This window comes from Falco biarmicus, chromosome 1, assembly GCF_023638135.1.
Source record: "Falco biarmicus isolate bFalBia1 chromosome 1, bFalBia1.pri, whole genome shotgun sequence".
Lineage (NCBI taxonomy): Eukaryota > Metazoa > Chordata > Aves > Falconiformes > Falconidae > Falco > Falco biarmicus.
In genome coordinates this window covers 26,349,255-26,364,947 of record NC_079288.1, presented here as the reverse complement: position 1 = coordinate 26,364,947, position 15,693 = coordinate 26,349,255, and the positions used below count along the sequence as shown (strand labels likewise).

Genomic DNA, 15,693 nt, shown 5'->3' with positions numbered 1-15,693 from the left:
GACTTCTGCGTTCCTTCATCTGTCCCGTTTGATAAATGTCGCTACACACAGCATGCCGTGGGCTCGGTCCGGCCGGTCTCCCATCCTGTCCCACCCACTGCTGTCCCCAGCCTGAAAGAATCGGTGCCAGTCACCAAAATTCACATTTTCTCTCTCCCCTTTGGGCTCTTGGGCCATGTGTGCTCCTGGGCACAGGAGCATCCTGGGGAAATCCAGGTATCCATCACACATGGATTTTTTCCTCATCATCAGGAGCTTGTTTCCAGCCTCCGGAGCAGCACTGCTGTGCAGGTCCCTTCCTTGGGCTGGCCCTTGGGGAAGGGGTGCTGGCTCCAGACCTGCTCCATACATGCCGTGCTGGCTGCCGGGGCAGTGGGGAGCACATTTACACTAAGTAACGTGGCATGCCCTGTCCCGCCTCAGGAAGCCACACACGTCGATGAAACTTCCTATTTAGGTAGAGGCTTTCTTATAGAATAGAATAGAATATACTTGTGGTGTGAAAATAACAGTGTGCTGCCAAGAGCAGGATGGAAGGTTGTGGTGGGCTTGTACCTGAGCGCATCCCTGCATGGCTTTGAGCACCCTCATCCTCACGGTTACTGGCTGTGGCCGGACACCTGCGATGTTTCCTTACTTTTCGAGCCCTGCTGGAAAGAGGTGTTTTGTGAAGCCAGGCTGTACCCATCACCCCAATTTGGTTTGGAGCTGTGACGTGACCTTCCCTGAAATGCCTGGGCAGCGTGAGGAGGCTTTGCCCCTTGGAGCAAATATTGGCTCCTTCCCCTCCAGCTCTCGTCGATGCTGTGCACAAGCTGGCAGCCCCATCTCCTCCCTGCTCAGCAGTTTTCTAAGCCCCAGGAGGAGTGGCTTTTCTTGCTGGGGAGAATATGGGCACTATGCACTGGGGATGCTGCAGTCAGCCAGGGCTCAGCAGACCTCGTGTTAGCCTCTTTTTGCCCCACATCACTCCCTCGGTGCTTCCAAAGAGCCACGCTGGTCTCTTGCACCAAGATCAGCAGCCCTGGTGCTCCCAGAGCTGTGGCCAGAGCAGGAGATAGTCCGAAACCCTTTCCTGACTCCTGTTTCCCCACGCAGAATCCCCGCTTCCCCGGCAATCTCCAGATGTCCGACCGGCAGCTTGACGAAGCAGGGGAGAATGACGTCAATAATTTGTGAGCACAGGGCAGGGGTGGGAGGCAGGGGAGGGGTGTGGATGCAGGCAGGGTGGTACAGCACTGCCCAGCTGCACCGGCAGCATGACCAAGCTGGGAACGGGACCTTGCACATTCCCCCCAGCCCTGCCATGGGTGCTGGGAGCAGGCAGAGCCCCTGGGCAGGGCTGGTGCATCCACACTGGAGCACCCGCTCATCCCTCTGGTGTCTGGCACAGGTTGAGGCCCAGGGGTGGCTCCGAGGATGCTCCCCAACCATCCTCATCCCTTTTTCTTAGTTTTCAGCTGACAGTGGAGATGTTTGACTACCTGGAGTGTGAGCTGAACCTCTTCCAGACAGGTAAGCCCCCATGCTGCCTTGCCGGAGGTTTGGGTGGGGGGTCGATGGGGGCTGAGCTGCACTGGGGGAAGGCTGGGAAGGATGCTGTCTAAGGGCATCACAGCTTCTCTCTTTTCTGGGCACTTCACCTGAGCTGTTATTAGCTGAAGTCCTGGCGTGCCATACTGCCTTGTGGCATCCCTCTGACAGTGCCTTGAGGCTGGTCACATCACCTCACCCCACTCCCTGCCACCTGCATGGCTTCCACCACCCAGGCTTTGGGCTCTCCCGCTCCAGCAGCCTCCCCAGGCTGAATCTCTTCTTGTCTTACTTGTGGGCTTGCAACAGGTTTCGGTTTTTATTAACAATGAACGCAAGCTGCTGCAGGTGTTTGCGGCAGTGCTGGAGCTGGGGGGGCACCCTGCCCTCCTCCTGCACAAGCAAGCAGAGGGGTAAAAACAAACCAGTCTCAGCCCTCAGGGCTGTCACACACCTCTGCACACTCGAGCAGGGTCAGGTTTAGAGTAAATTGAAGCAACTCTGGAACAAGCCTTGATCTGCTGCAGGCATCAGGCTGTGGGTGCTGGCAGGGCAGGGCTCTGTTTCAGCAGAACTGGAGCAGCACCTTCATCTTGTGCCCACGCCCTGGCACAGCAGGATGGTGCCCGTGCCGGGGAGCTCATCCGTGTGGTGCAGCCCCATCCTCAGACTGCTCGCGGGGGCTCTCACTGCTCTGCCTGTTGGAGGGGAGTTGCTGGACAGAGGGAGTTGAAGCTGCCATCTTCTCCTACCACCCTACTAGTCTGCCAGCTGCCCGAGCACACTCTGTGGGCAGGTGTCCCACGACTTGTGGGAGACCCACAAGGACAGTCGCTGGACATATCTCCAGCAGCCTGGCATCCCATGCCCCTGGCTGGCCCCAGCTCTGGCAGAAATACCTTCGTGCCCTTGTGTCATGGGGCACATCCTGGCACGAGATGCAATTCGACGTGATGTGGATGGAGGGTTGTGGGTGTGAGGTGCTGCCTGCTGCTCCTGGCTGCTCTGGGAGTGTCCCCCACCAGCACGCCTGGCGCGCCTGGATGCCAGTGGGACAGCAGCAATGGGCAGAGCACAGGGGCCGTGTGTTCTCGGGGGGCCGGGAGCAATGCCTGCGGACCCAGCTGGGGCATGGGGTGCTGGGCACCTCCAGCCCATGGTGCCCAGTTAAAGTGTTCCCAGGCCTGCATGGGGGTCCCAGGTGGGAATTTCCCTGCCCACTGATGTAAATGGCTGCGGGGCAGCGGGCTGGGTCCCCAAGGGCCAGCAGGTAACTTGCTCTGGGCAAAGGTCTGGCTCCAGGTGATGTTTGTGGACACAGCCGACAGTGTGGCACCCGGCGGTGCTGTCGGTGCCGCCGTGGCCTGATCCCATGTTCCTTCCCCGCAGTGTTCAGTTCCCTGGACATGTCGCGCTCAGTGTCGGTGACGGCCGCGGGTCAGTGCCGCCTGGCCCCGCTCATCCAGGTGATCCTGGACTGCAGCCACCTCTACGACTATACCGTCAAGCTGCTTTTCAAGCTCCACTCCTGTGAGTGTCCCCAGCGCCACTGCCTCGGGTGGGGGAGGACATGGAGGGGGGCACTGGGGGTCACCATCCGGGTCAGGATGGGATGTTCACCCCCTTTGTCTCCTTCCCAGCCTTTTTGGGGGGGCGAAGGGAGTTGCCATGGCAAGGAATGAGGAGGTGCAAGTGCTGGGGGAGCCTGCCCCGCTGAACACCCCTCAGCCACAGGGACAGTGCCCCCCAGGAGCTCTCCTGGCTTTGGGGAGGCACTGGCTGCAGAACCCATGTCCCCCAGGACCTCCAGTTGCTGTGGTGACTGCCTGAACGCCAGCTTGCTGCTTTTCCCTGTCCTGGGAGCATCTGGGGGGGGACGCCATCCACTTCTGCAGCGAGACACTGAGCCCAGCACATTCAGACCCTGGGGAGGAGGGTGGCCATCTCTGGGAAAGACCCATCCCCACGTGGCTGTCCCCCAGTGGGTTGTCCCCTGATCTGTGTTCCTTCCCAGCACAGAGGTGCCTGGTGATGTTTCTGCTTGCTGCTTCTTCCAGGTCTGCCAGCGGATACACTGCAGGGCCACCGGGATCGCTTCCTGGAGCAGTTCAGAAAGTGAGTGCCCAGACCTGGGGCGCTGACTCCCCGCTGCTGGGGATGCTCTGGGCGTGCACCCAGGGCAGAGGGGGTGCAGAGGGGTGCTGGAGCCCCCATGCCAGGGCTCAGCAGCTGTGTGATGGAGATGGCAGACATGTATGAGTCAGTCTTGCCTGGGTCTCTGAAATCCAGCCTGCTTCAACTTTCCTTTTCTTCCAGGACAGCGGCTCCGCTTGGCTAATCCACAGCTATTGAATTACCAGATAACAGCGTTGTTAATTCTAACGAGGCATTCAGCCACTGACAGCATGTCTGACCATTTAAAACCCTCAAACCTTTTAATTGCAGTTTTAAATGCAATTTGCAGCTGGCATGCTGAGATGAAAGCCTGGGCATGGGCTGAGAAGCTGAGCAGGGGGTTGCTGCTGGGGACACCCTGGGGGCGCCCCAGACTGGGTGTTGGGTGAGCAGGGTGCTCAGCACCCTTAACAGCATTTTCTGCTTGTGATGGCTCATTCAGGAAAGGGATGCATTGGTAGGAGAAGTGAGCTAGGAGACTGCAAGCAGCATGTGGAGGTGGTTTGAGATGCTGCTGCGGGAGGGAGGGTCTTCGCAAGCCCTGGGGGCGACTCACACCTATGGTGCTGGGGGCGTGGGAGAGGGAAAAGAGATTTTCCCCCTAGTTCTGTTGAATTCCCAAAAAAATGCCAGTTGCACAAAGCTGAAGGAGCTTGTTAGAAGGGGCAGCCACAGGATGAAACCTTTGGTTGTTCAAAGCTGAGGAGGGGTCCGTGAATTGCCTCGGAGAGAGCTTGGGTGCCTGGAATGCGGCTGGGTGGTGCAGTGCAGCAGAGGTGGCTTTGGGGTTGGAAAGACATCTAAAGGGCTCACAACATCTGTGTCTGTCCCAAATCAAGATACCAATGAAAGAGATTTTAAAAGCAGGAGATAAAAGGTGTAGGACGAGCAGAACCAAGTCATGGTCACCCAGTTACCTGAGACCTCGGATGTGTGATGCTGCTGGAATATTGCCAGTGCCCCAGGGCTGAGAGGTGCTGCGGTGCTGGTTCATAAAAAGGGCTCGAGGAATAGGGGAGGGAGGCAGCCAAGGGGCTGAGCCAGCTCTTGGCACAGCAGGGGAACAGCGAGTGGGATTAGGGTCTTCCGTGTGACATGGGGGAGCTGGGTGTTGGGTACATGAGAGGCCATGAGCTGCTGCAGGGTGATTTGCGGTAGGAAGTAAGGTATTTATTTCCAAAATAAATACATTATTTATTTACAAAATAAATACATTATTTATTTCCAAAATAAATACTGGGGGAAAATGGAACTATCCTGTGAAAAGCTGAGTGGTGCAGCTGAGGTGCTGGGGGGAAAGGGTGGCATCCAAGAGGGTCCTGGACAGGCCAGCACAGTGGGTCCATGAGAACCTCATGAAGTTCAACCAGGCCAAGTGCAAGGTCCTGCACCTTGGTCGGGGCAATCCCGAATATCAGCACAGACTGGAGGGTGGGGGCATGGGGGGATGGATGGAGATCACCCCAAGGAGAAGGACTGGAGGATACTCTTGAGTTGTTGAGTGACAAATGGGACATCAGCCAGCAATGTGCACTTGCAGCCCAGAAAGCCAAGCACCTGCTGGGCTGCATCACCAGCAGCTCAAGGGAGGGGATGCTCCCCCTCTGCTCCGCTCTCCTCACAGCCCCCCGCAGCGCTGCTCCAGCTCCGGGGTCCCCAGCACAAGGCAGCGGCTTTGAACTGAATGACGGTGGGGTTAGGCTGGACAGAGGGAAGGAATGTTGCACCGCGGGGGTGGTGACACGGGCACAGGCTGCCCAGAGCGGCTGTGGGTGCCCCATCCCTGGCAGGGGACGGGGCTGGGAGCAGCCTGGGCTGGGAGGAGGGGGCCCTGCCCATGGCATGATGCTATGAGATGTGAGGGCACTGGATTAGTAACTGCAGAAAGGAGAGGAGACAAATGGTTGGATTTTGTACCAGTGAGTATGTCGAGGTGATCTCCAGCGATGGTGCTGGAACCAGTCCTCTCGCTGTATTTTAAATGAGCTCAAAAAAGAGCGTGCAGTGAAGTGCCGTGGCCTCTGGTACGTGATTATTTAGGGTAGTCGAAATGAAAACTGACCACTGAGAGCGCGGGGGGAGGATGTCATGGCACTGAGGGACAGCTCAATTCAGGTCACAAACTGCAAACCAGTGCCTGTGGGAAAAACACAGGCCATGGACGTCGGCAGATAGCAGGGGTGTGCATGGGCTCTGACCACCCAGGGCAGAGACCTTGGGGTGGGTACCAAGATACCTGCTGGGGTGGCTGGGGGGGAGGGGAGCCCCGAGTGGCACAGCCAGGCACTGCCACTCCTCCCCAGAACTGGAGATCCAAAGGGAGGTAGCCCTGCTCCTGGGGGAGATGCTGCTGTGGGGAGCTGAAGGTGATGATGCAGACGTGGCCTCCAGGCAGGAAGCCCCCGACCCGCTGATGGCTGGGGTCATCGTGGGAGCAGTGGTGGTGTTCCTCTGCTGTCCCTTTCAAGCTCTGGCTGTGGTGAGGACAGCACAGAGAGGTGGCTGTGCCTCGATGCATCCCAGTGCAGCCATTCTGCTGCGGCTCATGGATTCATAGACTCAAGTGCTTTGGTTTAAAGTGACCTTGAAGACCATCTAGTCTAACCCCTCTGCTATAGGCAGGGACATCTCCCACTAGAGCAGGTTGCTCAAGTTTCAGGTCCTTCTCCCTGCTCATCAGGTCCTGGCGTTACGGGAAAAAGTCTCCAGCAGTCAGGTTTTGCCAGAGAAGGGAGGCTGCTGATGGGATCTTCCCAGGAGCTGCTGTGGGTTTGGTGGCAGCACATACCATGTCCCCTCCGGCACAGCCCAGTGGCCCCCTCCTGGAGCCAGGCAGGGGGTTGGAGCTACCTGCATTTGCTATGGGCTGTCTGGCTTGGGTCCCTAACCATTCCTTGCCCCTTGCAGGCTGAAGGACCTCTTCTACCGCTCCAGCAACCTGCAGTACTTCAAGCGGCTGATTCAGATCCCACAGCTGCCAGAGGTGAGACCCTGTGGCCCCCAGGCCCCCATGGCCAGGAGCAGCAATGGGGCCGGTGGCACTGGGAGGGTGTCCAAAAAGGGTCACCTGCTGCCTTGCCCGGCTTCCCAGGGCTAGTGACAGCGTGGGGCTCGTGGGGCCTGAGGCTCATCCTTGCAGCCCTCTCTGGGTGGGAACCTGCGGGATGGAGGTGTCCCTCTGGCTGGGATCCCCTCGCGCACTGACCCTCAGCTCTTGCCAGGATCAGTCCCCATGGGTCCTGGCTGCATTCCCACGAGTCTGGGCATGACCACCTCAGCATCTGGGCAGGATTTTGGCCAACTGTGCCTGAAATCCTGCGGCAGTGCTGGTCCCCCAGCACCCAGCCATGCTCCCCTCCCTCCTCAGAACCCTCCCAATTTCCTGCGTGCCTCGGCGCTGTCGGAGCACATCAGCCCCGTGGTGGTCATCCCCGCTGAGGCATCCTCACCTGACAGCGAGCCCATCACAGACCTGGTGGAGATGGACACGGCCTCACAGGTGAGCCACTGTGGTGCTGCCTGTGCCCTCGGGATGTAGAGGGGATGGTGGGTGCCCTTCAGCTCTGAGACTCGGATTATTTCTCCAAAACCATGCTGCGGTGGGGCTGAGACAGTGGGGATGGCCTCAGGCACAGGGGAGCATCCCTGCAGGGGGCTTGGTGGGTGCTGGGTGTCACTTGTGAGTGCTGCTAGGTCTGAAGCCAGGCTGAATTCATCTCACAGGGCTTTTCTTAGTGGTTTGGTGCCCTCCAGTGATGGCCAGCTGGAGATACTTGGCGTACATGGCAGCTCAGCTCTGTGTGCTTGCATTAGGTCTTCACGCCCCTCTCAACCCAGGGTTGTCCTCAGGCTCTTGAGTGTTTCGGATGGGGAGGGGAGGGGGTGTGTGGCAACATGACTTTGGGGATCTTGCCCCCCCCGGAAGTTAGGAGGGGACGGAGCAGAGATGCTCCATGTTGAACATGTCCCAGCACATTCAGCGTGCTGGGAGCGGCGGCGGGGATCCAGCCCTGGTGCCCAGGCAGCAGCCCTGCCAGCACGTGGGCTGGCTTGGTGGTGCTGCGGGGGACGTGGAGGGGGGCGAGGGCTCCTTGGTGGTCGTGGGTTCACTCCAGGTCCGTGCTGCTCTCCCCGCAGAGCCTGTTTGACAATAAGTTTGATGACATCTTCGGCAGCTCTTTCAGCAGTGACCCCTTCAACTTCAACAGCCAGAACGGGATGAATAAGGATGACAAGTAAGCAGTCCTGGTGATGCCGCGGAGGCAGATGAGTTTGGACTAGGAGCTCCCTCCCCGGCACAGCACCACAGCCACCTTCCAGGCTGGTGTGACGAAGGAGCTGCGGTGGCACAGGGGATGCCTCCCCTCCCAGGATGCATCCCCATGGCACCGGCGTGGCTGGTGGCAATGACAATGTACCTGGTGTCTCTCCTTCCCAGGGAACGGTTAATTGAGCAGCTTTATGGGGAGATTGCAGCCCTGAGGGAGGAGCTGGAGAACTTCAAGGCTGAGGTGGGTGACAGCTATCCAGTGGTGTCACACAGTGAGCGCTCATGCAGCACTCAGGAGCAGGATGAGACCCAGCACTCACACTGGGAATGGGGCTGGTGGGATGGTGGCTGCGTCCCCAGGTGGGCAAGGTCATGACCCTTTCTGTCCTGCCCTGTCCCTGATGGCTTCTGCATCCCTGGTGCAGCCATTCCTGCCCATACAGGGGTCTCTACGTGTGCCAGGGGGCTGTGTCCCTGCTGGGCAGGGTGGGGAGGAGGCTCACTCCCACTGCCCAGCATCCTTAGTGCTTCACCCTGCTGCATGTGCGGCTCTTGGGATGCTAGCCATTCGGTGGCCACCAGACAGTACCGGTAGGCACTGGACAGTGCCTGCTTGCCTGCCATCCTTGCAGAGCGCACGGGGCGCAGTGCAGCTGCGCGGTCGCGCCAGCGAGCTAGAGGCTGAGCTGGCTGAGCAGCAGCACCTGAAGCAGCAGGCGCAGGACGAGAGTGAGTTCCTGCGCGCAGAGCTGGAGGAGCTGAAGAAGCAGCGGGAGGACACTGAGAAGGCACAAAGGAGCCTGACAGAGATTGAAAGTGAGTGGGGAGAGCTGGCATCCAGCGTGGGGTGAGGGTGAGCCCCAGGGTGGGGGTCCTGGGCGCTCACCTCGGCATCCCTGCGTGCATGGCAGGACGGGCGCAGGCCAACGAGCAGCGCTACAGCAAGCTGAAGGAGAAGTACAGTGAGCTGGTGCAGAACCACGCTGACCTGCTGCGGAAGGTGGGCTCCCTGAAACTCCCTCGGCATCGCCTTTCCCATCCGTGCCCCTGATAGCGGGGGTCACTGAGCCCCCTCTCTGCCATCACCAGAATGCGGAGGTGACCAAGCAGGTGACAGCGGCCAGGCAGGCCCAGGGGGATGTGGAGCGGGAGAGGAAAGAGCTGGAGGATTCCTTCCAGCGGGTGAGCGAGCAGGCTCAGAGGAAGGTGAGTAGGGATGGGGTGGGGGGACACATGCCAGGGATGGGATGGGAGCTTCCCCATGGAACACCATTGCCAGTAACCTCTCTTCTTGCCTGCAGTCTCAGGAGCAGGCAGAGGTGCTGGACACGCTGAAGCGGGAGCTGGCAGCCAGCAGACAGGAGCTGCAGATCCTCCAGAGCACACTGGAGTCCAGCACGCAGGTGAGAGACCGTGGGTGGCCCCTGCCAGCCTCACCACTGCCCTGGGGCAGGCAGCCTGGGCGAAGGAGTGGCCTGCCTGCCGTCATGGTGCTTGGGCGAGGTATCACCCAGTCAGGAGGTATTAGCCATCCTTGGCCTGATAACCAACTCCCTGTCTTCTTCCTCCCCACATCTAGACAGGTTTAATGATCATATCAGGGGGTTTAACGCTCCTGGGCACAAGAGCATGCAGAGCAATGGCCAGCACAAATCGCTGGACAAAATCCCTGCAAGAGCAGCGTCAGGCAAGGCGGCCCTGCCCACTGTAAAACCCAGGCAGGGAGCGTGCCATTGCATTGCGAGCCTTTGCATGAGCTTGCTGCTGTGCCAGAGGGTATTTCGTGCCCGCAAAGCTGTGCAGGACAGCAGGGGTGTCCAGGTTTGTTGTAGAAGCCAGAAACTGGCAGGAAAATGGAGCTGCCTGTCCCTGGGGTGGGCAGAGACTCTGCAGCAGGACAAGGGTGAGGCAGAGCTGGCTCCAGGGCTAGGAGCCAGTGCCCTTCATCTTTTCCTCTGTCGGGATGTTGACAGTCATAGCAGAAGTGATTTTTTTTTTCCACTGGTAAAGCAAAAGGGCTCCCCAGGGAGCCTCAGCTGGCCTCATGCGAGGCTGTGGGTGCTGCAAGGGTGCTGCCAGGTGGTGGGTGATGCAGAGCTCTGACTTGCATGGACTGCGATGTACCCAGCCCAAACCAGGATCCTAAATGAGTGTTCACCCTTGGCACAGCCCTGACCACTGTTTTGTGCCCACCCAGGCAGGAGCGGAGCAGAGCACCCAGATTGCTGGTCTGGAGCAGGAGAGGGACAGCCTGAGACTGGCAGCGGAGCGGCACGGGGAGGAGATGGCTGCCCTGCAGACCGAGCTGAAGCAGCTGCAGGACATGCTCAGCCGCGAGCAGGAGAGCAGCAAGATGGAGCTGGAGACGTTGCAGACCCAGCTGAGAGACAAGGTACCCTGGGGGCACCACCAGCACTGGGCATCTCCCTCCCCACTGAGCTGCAGGGCTCTGGTGGAGCTGGAGGCGGTGATGGGGAGTGGGGGTGATCCCTGGCATGGGGGGGGAGGGGCATGATGCCTGCGCTGGCTTGGCAGGAAGGTGAGGAGCAGGCACTGCAGCGGCGCCTGGCCGAGGAGCAGTTCGCCCTGCTGCAGGGCACTGCGCAGGAGGCGGAGCGGATGGTGCAGGATGCCCTCAGTCGCCTGGAGGATCCGGCTCACATCGGCTGCACCGGCTCAGCAGGTGAGTTCCCTGGTGCTTGGCAAACCTGGCATTATCCCAGCGGCAGAGACGCAGGGACGCCCCGCGTTTGAGTCCTGCCTGCTGTCTGCCTGCAGATTGCCTCCTGTCCAGGACACTAGCGGCCTCCGAGTGTGTGGAGCGGCTGAGGGACGCACACAGCAAATACCTTTCCAACCACGCAGGTGAGAGCCAGCAGCGCTGGTGGGGGCTGGGCTGGGGGAAAGGGGCAGCACCCGCCAAGGCTGAGGCGTGTTCTGCTCTCCCGCTGCAGCTGTGGGCTCCCTGCTGCCCTGCCTGGCCCTCTTCGCCCACCTTGTCAGTGACACCCTCCTGCAGGGCAGCGCTACCTCCCACATGGCCCCCATGGAGCCTGCCGACCGTGAGTGCTGCCCGATGGCAGGGGCCAGGGCGGGCAGGGGACTGGGCGGGCAGGATGCTGGGGCAAGTAGGATGCTGGGGCAGGCAGGGGCCAGGGTGGGCAGGAGCTGGGGCAGACAGAGGTTGGGTGGCCCTGTCCCCACGTGCAGCACCCTCAGCCTCTTGTGCTGCCTGCGCAGGTCTGCTGGAGATGTGCAAGCAGTGCGGCAGCAAGGCTGTGAGCTACCTCAGTGCCCTGCAAGACCCAGGGACAGTGGAAGGCGCCGACTGCAGCCTGGTGACAACCTGCCTGAGGCAGATCAGCGCCATCGGGGAGGTGGGTGCCCCAGGAGGGCTGGTGTGACGGGGTCAGGCCACGGCGGGCACTGCCAGAGGGGCTATGCCACCCCCGGACGGTCCCTTTCATCCTGTCCCCTCTGCAGGAGCTGCGGCCCAGAGGGCTGGACATGAAGCAGGAGGAGCTGGGTGACCTGGTGGACAAGGAGATGGCAGCAACGGCAGCGGCCATTGAAACAGCAGCTGCCCGGATTGAGGTGAGGGTTGCTGTGTGTCGCAAGGCACCCATGGGTGCCGTGCCTGCCGGGACCACTGGCTCAGTACATCCTCTCCCCCCTCCACCAGGAGATGCTGAGTAAGGCACGAGCTGGTGACACTGGGGTCAAACTGGAAGTGAATGAGAGGTGAGCAGGGGCCGGGGCACTGGAGGGGGCCAGGCAGGCAGGCTGGGGCCCAGGGCTGCAGGCAGAGTGGCTGCCCCACAGCTCTGGGGTCTCCCTGCCCCACATGTGGGGCTCAGTGGGGCTTGTCTCGCAGGATCCTGGGCTCCTGCACGGGCCTCATGCAGGCCATCCATGTCCTGGTCCTGGCCTCCAAGGACCTCCAGAGAGAGATCGTGGAGAGCGGACGGGTGAGCCACGGGCAGGGGTGCAAGCACAGCATGGGGCAGCAGGAGCTGGGCCAGCCGTGGGTCACCGCACACTTGCAGGGGACCTGCTGCTCCAAGCTTGGCCTGTTGGGGCATCAACGCTGGCTGCCAGGAGCTTCTGCCCTAGCCCCGGCGTCTCACCATGGCCATGGTCCCTGGGGTGTCACAGAGGTCCCTGATCCCCCTTCCCATGTGGGGGACCCCATGACCCCCTGGGCTCACTGTCTCCCCAGCTGCTACGCACATCCTAAATGAAACCTTGACGTACTCCATTTCCCTGAGAGCAAGGGGTTTGGGGGTCCCCAGCCCTGCCCACCCCCCTGTCCCCAAAGTGTGACCATGCCTTTCCCAATGGCAGGGTGCAGCGTCCCCCAAGGAGTTCTACGCCAAGAATTCCCGGTGGACCGAGGGTCTCATCTCCGCCTCCAAGGCGGTGGGGTGGGGTGCCACCGTCATGGTGTAAGTGCCACTGTCACCAGAGCGGGGAGAGGGTGGCAGGGTGCTGCTGTCCCCACGGGGAGGGGACTGAGGTGGTGGGAGGATGCTCCAGCCCCTCTCTGCCCTCCTGCAGCGATGCGGCCGATCTGGTGGTGCAAGGCAAGGGGACGTTCGAGGAGCTGATGGTCTGTTCCCGGGAGATCGCCGCCAGCACTGCCCAGCTGGTAGCAGCCTCCAAGGTAGGAGCCCCTCAGGACGCTGCTCCCCTAGCCATGGTTTGGGGTGACCCGGGGGCACCGTGTGGTCACCCCAAACTGCGGGGCTGGTCTTCTGCTTGCCCGGCAGCCCTAAGTGCTCACTGCCCCGGCAGGTGAAGGCTGACAAAGACAGCGCCAACCTTTGTAAGCTCCAGCAAGCCTCCCGGGGTGTCAACCAGGCCACAGCCGGCGTGGTAGCCTCCACCAAAGCTGGGAAGTCGCAGGTGGAGGAGAAAGGTAAGTGTGGGGCCGCAGGACGATAGACCTGCCCCGAAAACTCCGCTCTTTGCACGTGCCCTCTTGGGTGGCTGTGCCCCAGTGGGCTCTGCCTGCCACTGCCCCTCGCTTGCTGCCGGCGTGCGGCATGGTGGCAGACCCTGCCAGCGGCACGGAGCTGCCGGGGTGTCCGCGCTGGGGAGCAGAGCTTGAGCAGGGCTGGTGGTGATGTCCTCCGCAGACAGCATGGACTTCTCCAGCATGACACTCACCCAGATCAAGCGTCAGGAGATGGACTCGCAGGTAGGAGGTTTGCCCATGTTTTGGGGTACACGCCCACTGGTGCCTTGCTTGGGCTAACAAGGGGGAGACTGCTGGGGCTGGGGGAGAGGTGGGGGGGGCACCAAATGCAGTGGAATGGGGTACCCTGCCCAGCTGCCTGGCCCCAGGCAGCACCAGCTCCTGGGGAGACGCCAAGATGGGAAGGCTGCCATCCGTTTTCCCGGGAGCCACATGCAGGTAGTCGTCAAGCCTTCCCTGACACCATCCCCATCATGGCACAGCAGCCCTGGGCCTCCCCCTGCCCCTGTCTGCCTGCTGCCCCACAGCACCCACCTCTGCCTGGCGTGGGGCAGCCCTGGGGAGTTCCCCCTCCTGGGGTGCCCATGCGGGTTGCCCTGCCCACACCTGCCTGCGCAGGCAGCAGCCACCTGAGCTTGATCCCCCTCCCCAGGACCACTTGCCATCAGAGCACTCATGGGATGTACCTTGGTGCTCTTTGGGCTTGATACTGGGGGGATAATGGGTGTGAAGGAGGGGTGCCCAGCCCCACACAGCTCCATGCCAGCTAGGTGCTGTGCTAGGCTGCGGGTTGGCCATGGTGTGCGTGATGTCCTTCAGGTGCGGGTGCTGGAGCTGGAAAACCAGCTGCAGAAAGAGCGGCAGAAGCTGGGGGAGCTGCGCAAGAAGCACTACGAGCTGGCAGGAGTGGCAGAGGGCTGGGAGGAGGACAGTAAGTGAATCCCAGTCCTGCTCCAGGCTGGGAAGCTGCTCTGGGAGGAGTGGGACAGGATGGGGAAGCCCTGCCTGTGGGCCAGGCAGCGAGCGTGCATGGGCTTCACTCCAGCTGGCACAAGTGGAGTCTGGGGATAAGTTAGCACGTAGGCAAAGCTGTGGGGACACAACCTGTGCAAGTGCCTGTGGGACCTGCATCACTGCTGGGCAGGGTGCTCAGGTGCTGCTGAGGCTCTGCTGGCCTGTGAAGACCTGGCGGCCCAGGGGGATGGGGCAGAGGGATGCTGGGGGGCACTGCACGGATCCCCCAGCCCCTTACCTTCTCTTGCCTTCCCCAGCTGCAGAGTAGAAGCAGCGGCAGAAGCAGCCTGCAGGGGGGGGACCCCCTACAGCGGGCTGGGACCCAGCTCAGTGCAGCCTTTTGAGAAGACCCACAGTAAAGAGGTGCAGAAGCCACCCCGAAGCACACATCTTCCGCGCCCCCCGCCAAGAGCTGCCTCCAGCGCACCAGAGCTGCCTGGCAAGGCCCGGGGCCGGAGCAAGGGCTTGCCGGCCTGACGCCAGCCGCAAACCGCACGTGTATTTATTAGAGCTGCTTGGGGTTAGGGGGGTGTCTCCGGGGGGGGGGTGTCTTTAACCCTTTAGTTTTGTTTTTGCACAGATTCTCTGAACTCTTTGAGCCGGCTCTGGCTGAGCGAGAGCAGTCAGGTTTCTTTTGCCTCTCGCTGCTTCTCCAGCCTTAACCCAGTCCCTGGCTCGGTGCGAATGCCCCCCCGCCCTGCGAAGGAGCCTGCCACGGTGCCCAGGGCCCCAGGGTGCAGCTGGGTCGGGAGCCAGCTTTTGGGATGCTGCAGGGCTTGGTGCTAGGTGTGTCCCCCCTGCTTCAGCGGGGATACCGAATGCCTTTGGCCACTGCAGCATCAGGGGAGCGTTCCTGTGGGACAACCCGGCCCATGGGACCAGGGTGCCGGGAACAGTGCTGGGAGGAGGGAGTGGGGCGGGCAGTGGGGAGGGTGCTGCCATGAGCTCCTGCACCCCATGCCTGTCCCTGGTTCCCAAAATGCCCTCACCTCCCAGAGCTGGGCTGCCCTGCCCTGACAGATCACTGTGTTCATGCCAGCAATAAACCCTCCGCAAGGTGCTGGGTGTGGGTTTGGGCCACCCTGGTGCCACCGCACAAGCCACCAGCTCCTGGGGATGGGGGGTGGCTCTAGGGCAGCAGCACAGAAGGGTTGGGAGGCAGCCAGGGTGCCCCAAAACCAGAGCACCCTGAAGCCAGAGCAAGCAGCTCCTTGTGCTTGCTTGCTCCAGGCTGGTGCCACCCCTGTGTCCTCACCACTCTCTTCAGTGCACGGAGGATTGGTGCTGGCATTCCCATGGGCAGGGGCAGCTGTGGGGCTGGCACCAGCCAGGGAACCTTTGTGCCTTGAAGCAGGGGGCTTGGAGGGCAGTGGGGGGCATCTGCCAGCTCCAGGTCCCCCAGCTCATCTTGCTGCAGCAGGAACAGTGATGTCAGACTGCAGCAGTGTCCCTGTCCCTCATGGTCATCACCATGATCCTGCCAGTGCCCCTTGCAGGGCCAGGGTGTCCTTGCCAGCCTGGCAGCATATCGCTGCCTGCACCCTGCCTTCAGGCAGCTGCCGCTTCCTTGCAGGGGAGACAGCCCGACCAGCCCCCTCGGGGTGTGCTGGGGGTGCAGGATCTGGCCTTTCTCCCTTTAGGAAGCGGTGGCATTGCCCAGAGTAGCTGGGCTGTCACCGCGTGCTTTCCCAGCGAGGTCCATTAGCCCTTGGCTGGTGCTCAG

At 61.3% G+C, this 15,693-nt stretch overlaps 1 protein-coding gene across 5 annotated transcripts in view; it reads left to right on the top strand.

Annotated features, from left to right (window-relative positions):
- The window catches only part of HIP1 (huntingtin interacting protein 1), a 48,967-nt gene extending 34,503 nt beyond the window's left edge, over window positions 1-14,464 (top strand). For 3 of the 5 annotated variants that reach the window (XM_056348603.1, XM_056348620.1, XM_056348629.1), the window contains exons 6-31: window positions 1,099-1,175; window positions 1,454-1,515; window positions 2,923-3,063; window positions 3,591-3,648; window positions 6,616-6,691; window positions 7,076-7,207; window positions 7,846-7,943; window positions 8,147-8,219; window positions 8,611-8,794; window positions 8,890-8,978; window positions 9,068-9,184; window positions 9,280-9,381; window positions 10,176-10,370; window positions 10,514-10,661; window positions 10,757-10,843; window positions 10,933-11,040; window positions 11,219-11,355; window positions 11,462-11,572; window positions 11,661-11,719; window positions 11,853-11,946; window positions 12,323-12,423; window positions 12,536-12,641; window positions 12,773-12,896; window positions 13,117-13,178; window positions 13,776-13,887; window positions 14,228-14,464. In XM_056348603.1, the coding sequence (XP_056204578.1) occupies window positions 1,099-1,175; window positions 1,454-1,515; window positions 2,923-3,063; window positions 3,591-3,648; window positions 6,616-6,691; window positions 7,076-7,207; window positions 7,846-7,943; window positions 8,147-8,219; window positions 8,611-8,794; window positions 8,890-8,978; window positions 9,068-9,184; window positions 9,280-9,381; window positions 10,176-10,370; window positions 10,514-10,661; window positions 10,757-10,843; window positions 10,933-11,040; window positions 11,219-11,355; window positions 11,462-11,572; window positions 11,661-11,719; window positions 11,853-11,946; window positions 12,323-12,423; window positions 12,536-12,641; window positions 12,773-12,896; window positions 13,117-13,178; window positions 13,776-13,887; window positions 14,228-14,238 (2,664 nt within the window). In that variant the 3' untranslated portion in view covers window positions 14,239-14,464. Of the gene's footprint in view, window positions 1-1,098; window positions 1,176-1,453; window positions 1,516-2,922; window positions 3,064-3,590; window positions 3,649-6,615; window positions 6,692-7,075; window positions 7,208-7,845; window positions 7,944-8,146; window positions 8,220-8,610; window positions 8,795-8,889; window positions 8,979-9,067; window positions 9,185-9,279; window positions 9,382-10,175; window positions 10,371-10,513; window positions 10,662-10,756; window positions 10,844-10,932; window positions 11,041-11,218; window positions 11,356-11,461; window positions 11,573-11,660; window positions 11,720-11,852; window positions 11,947-12,322; window positions 12,424-12,535; window positions 12,642-12,772; window positions 12,897-13,116; window positions 13,179-13,775; window positions 13,896-14,227 lie in introns of those variants that run through there. The other 2 variants (XM_056348612.1, XM_056348640.1) reach the window with 1 other exon arrangement.
- Window positions 14,465-15,693: the final 1,229 nt, after the last annotated feature.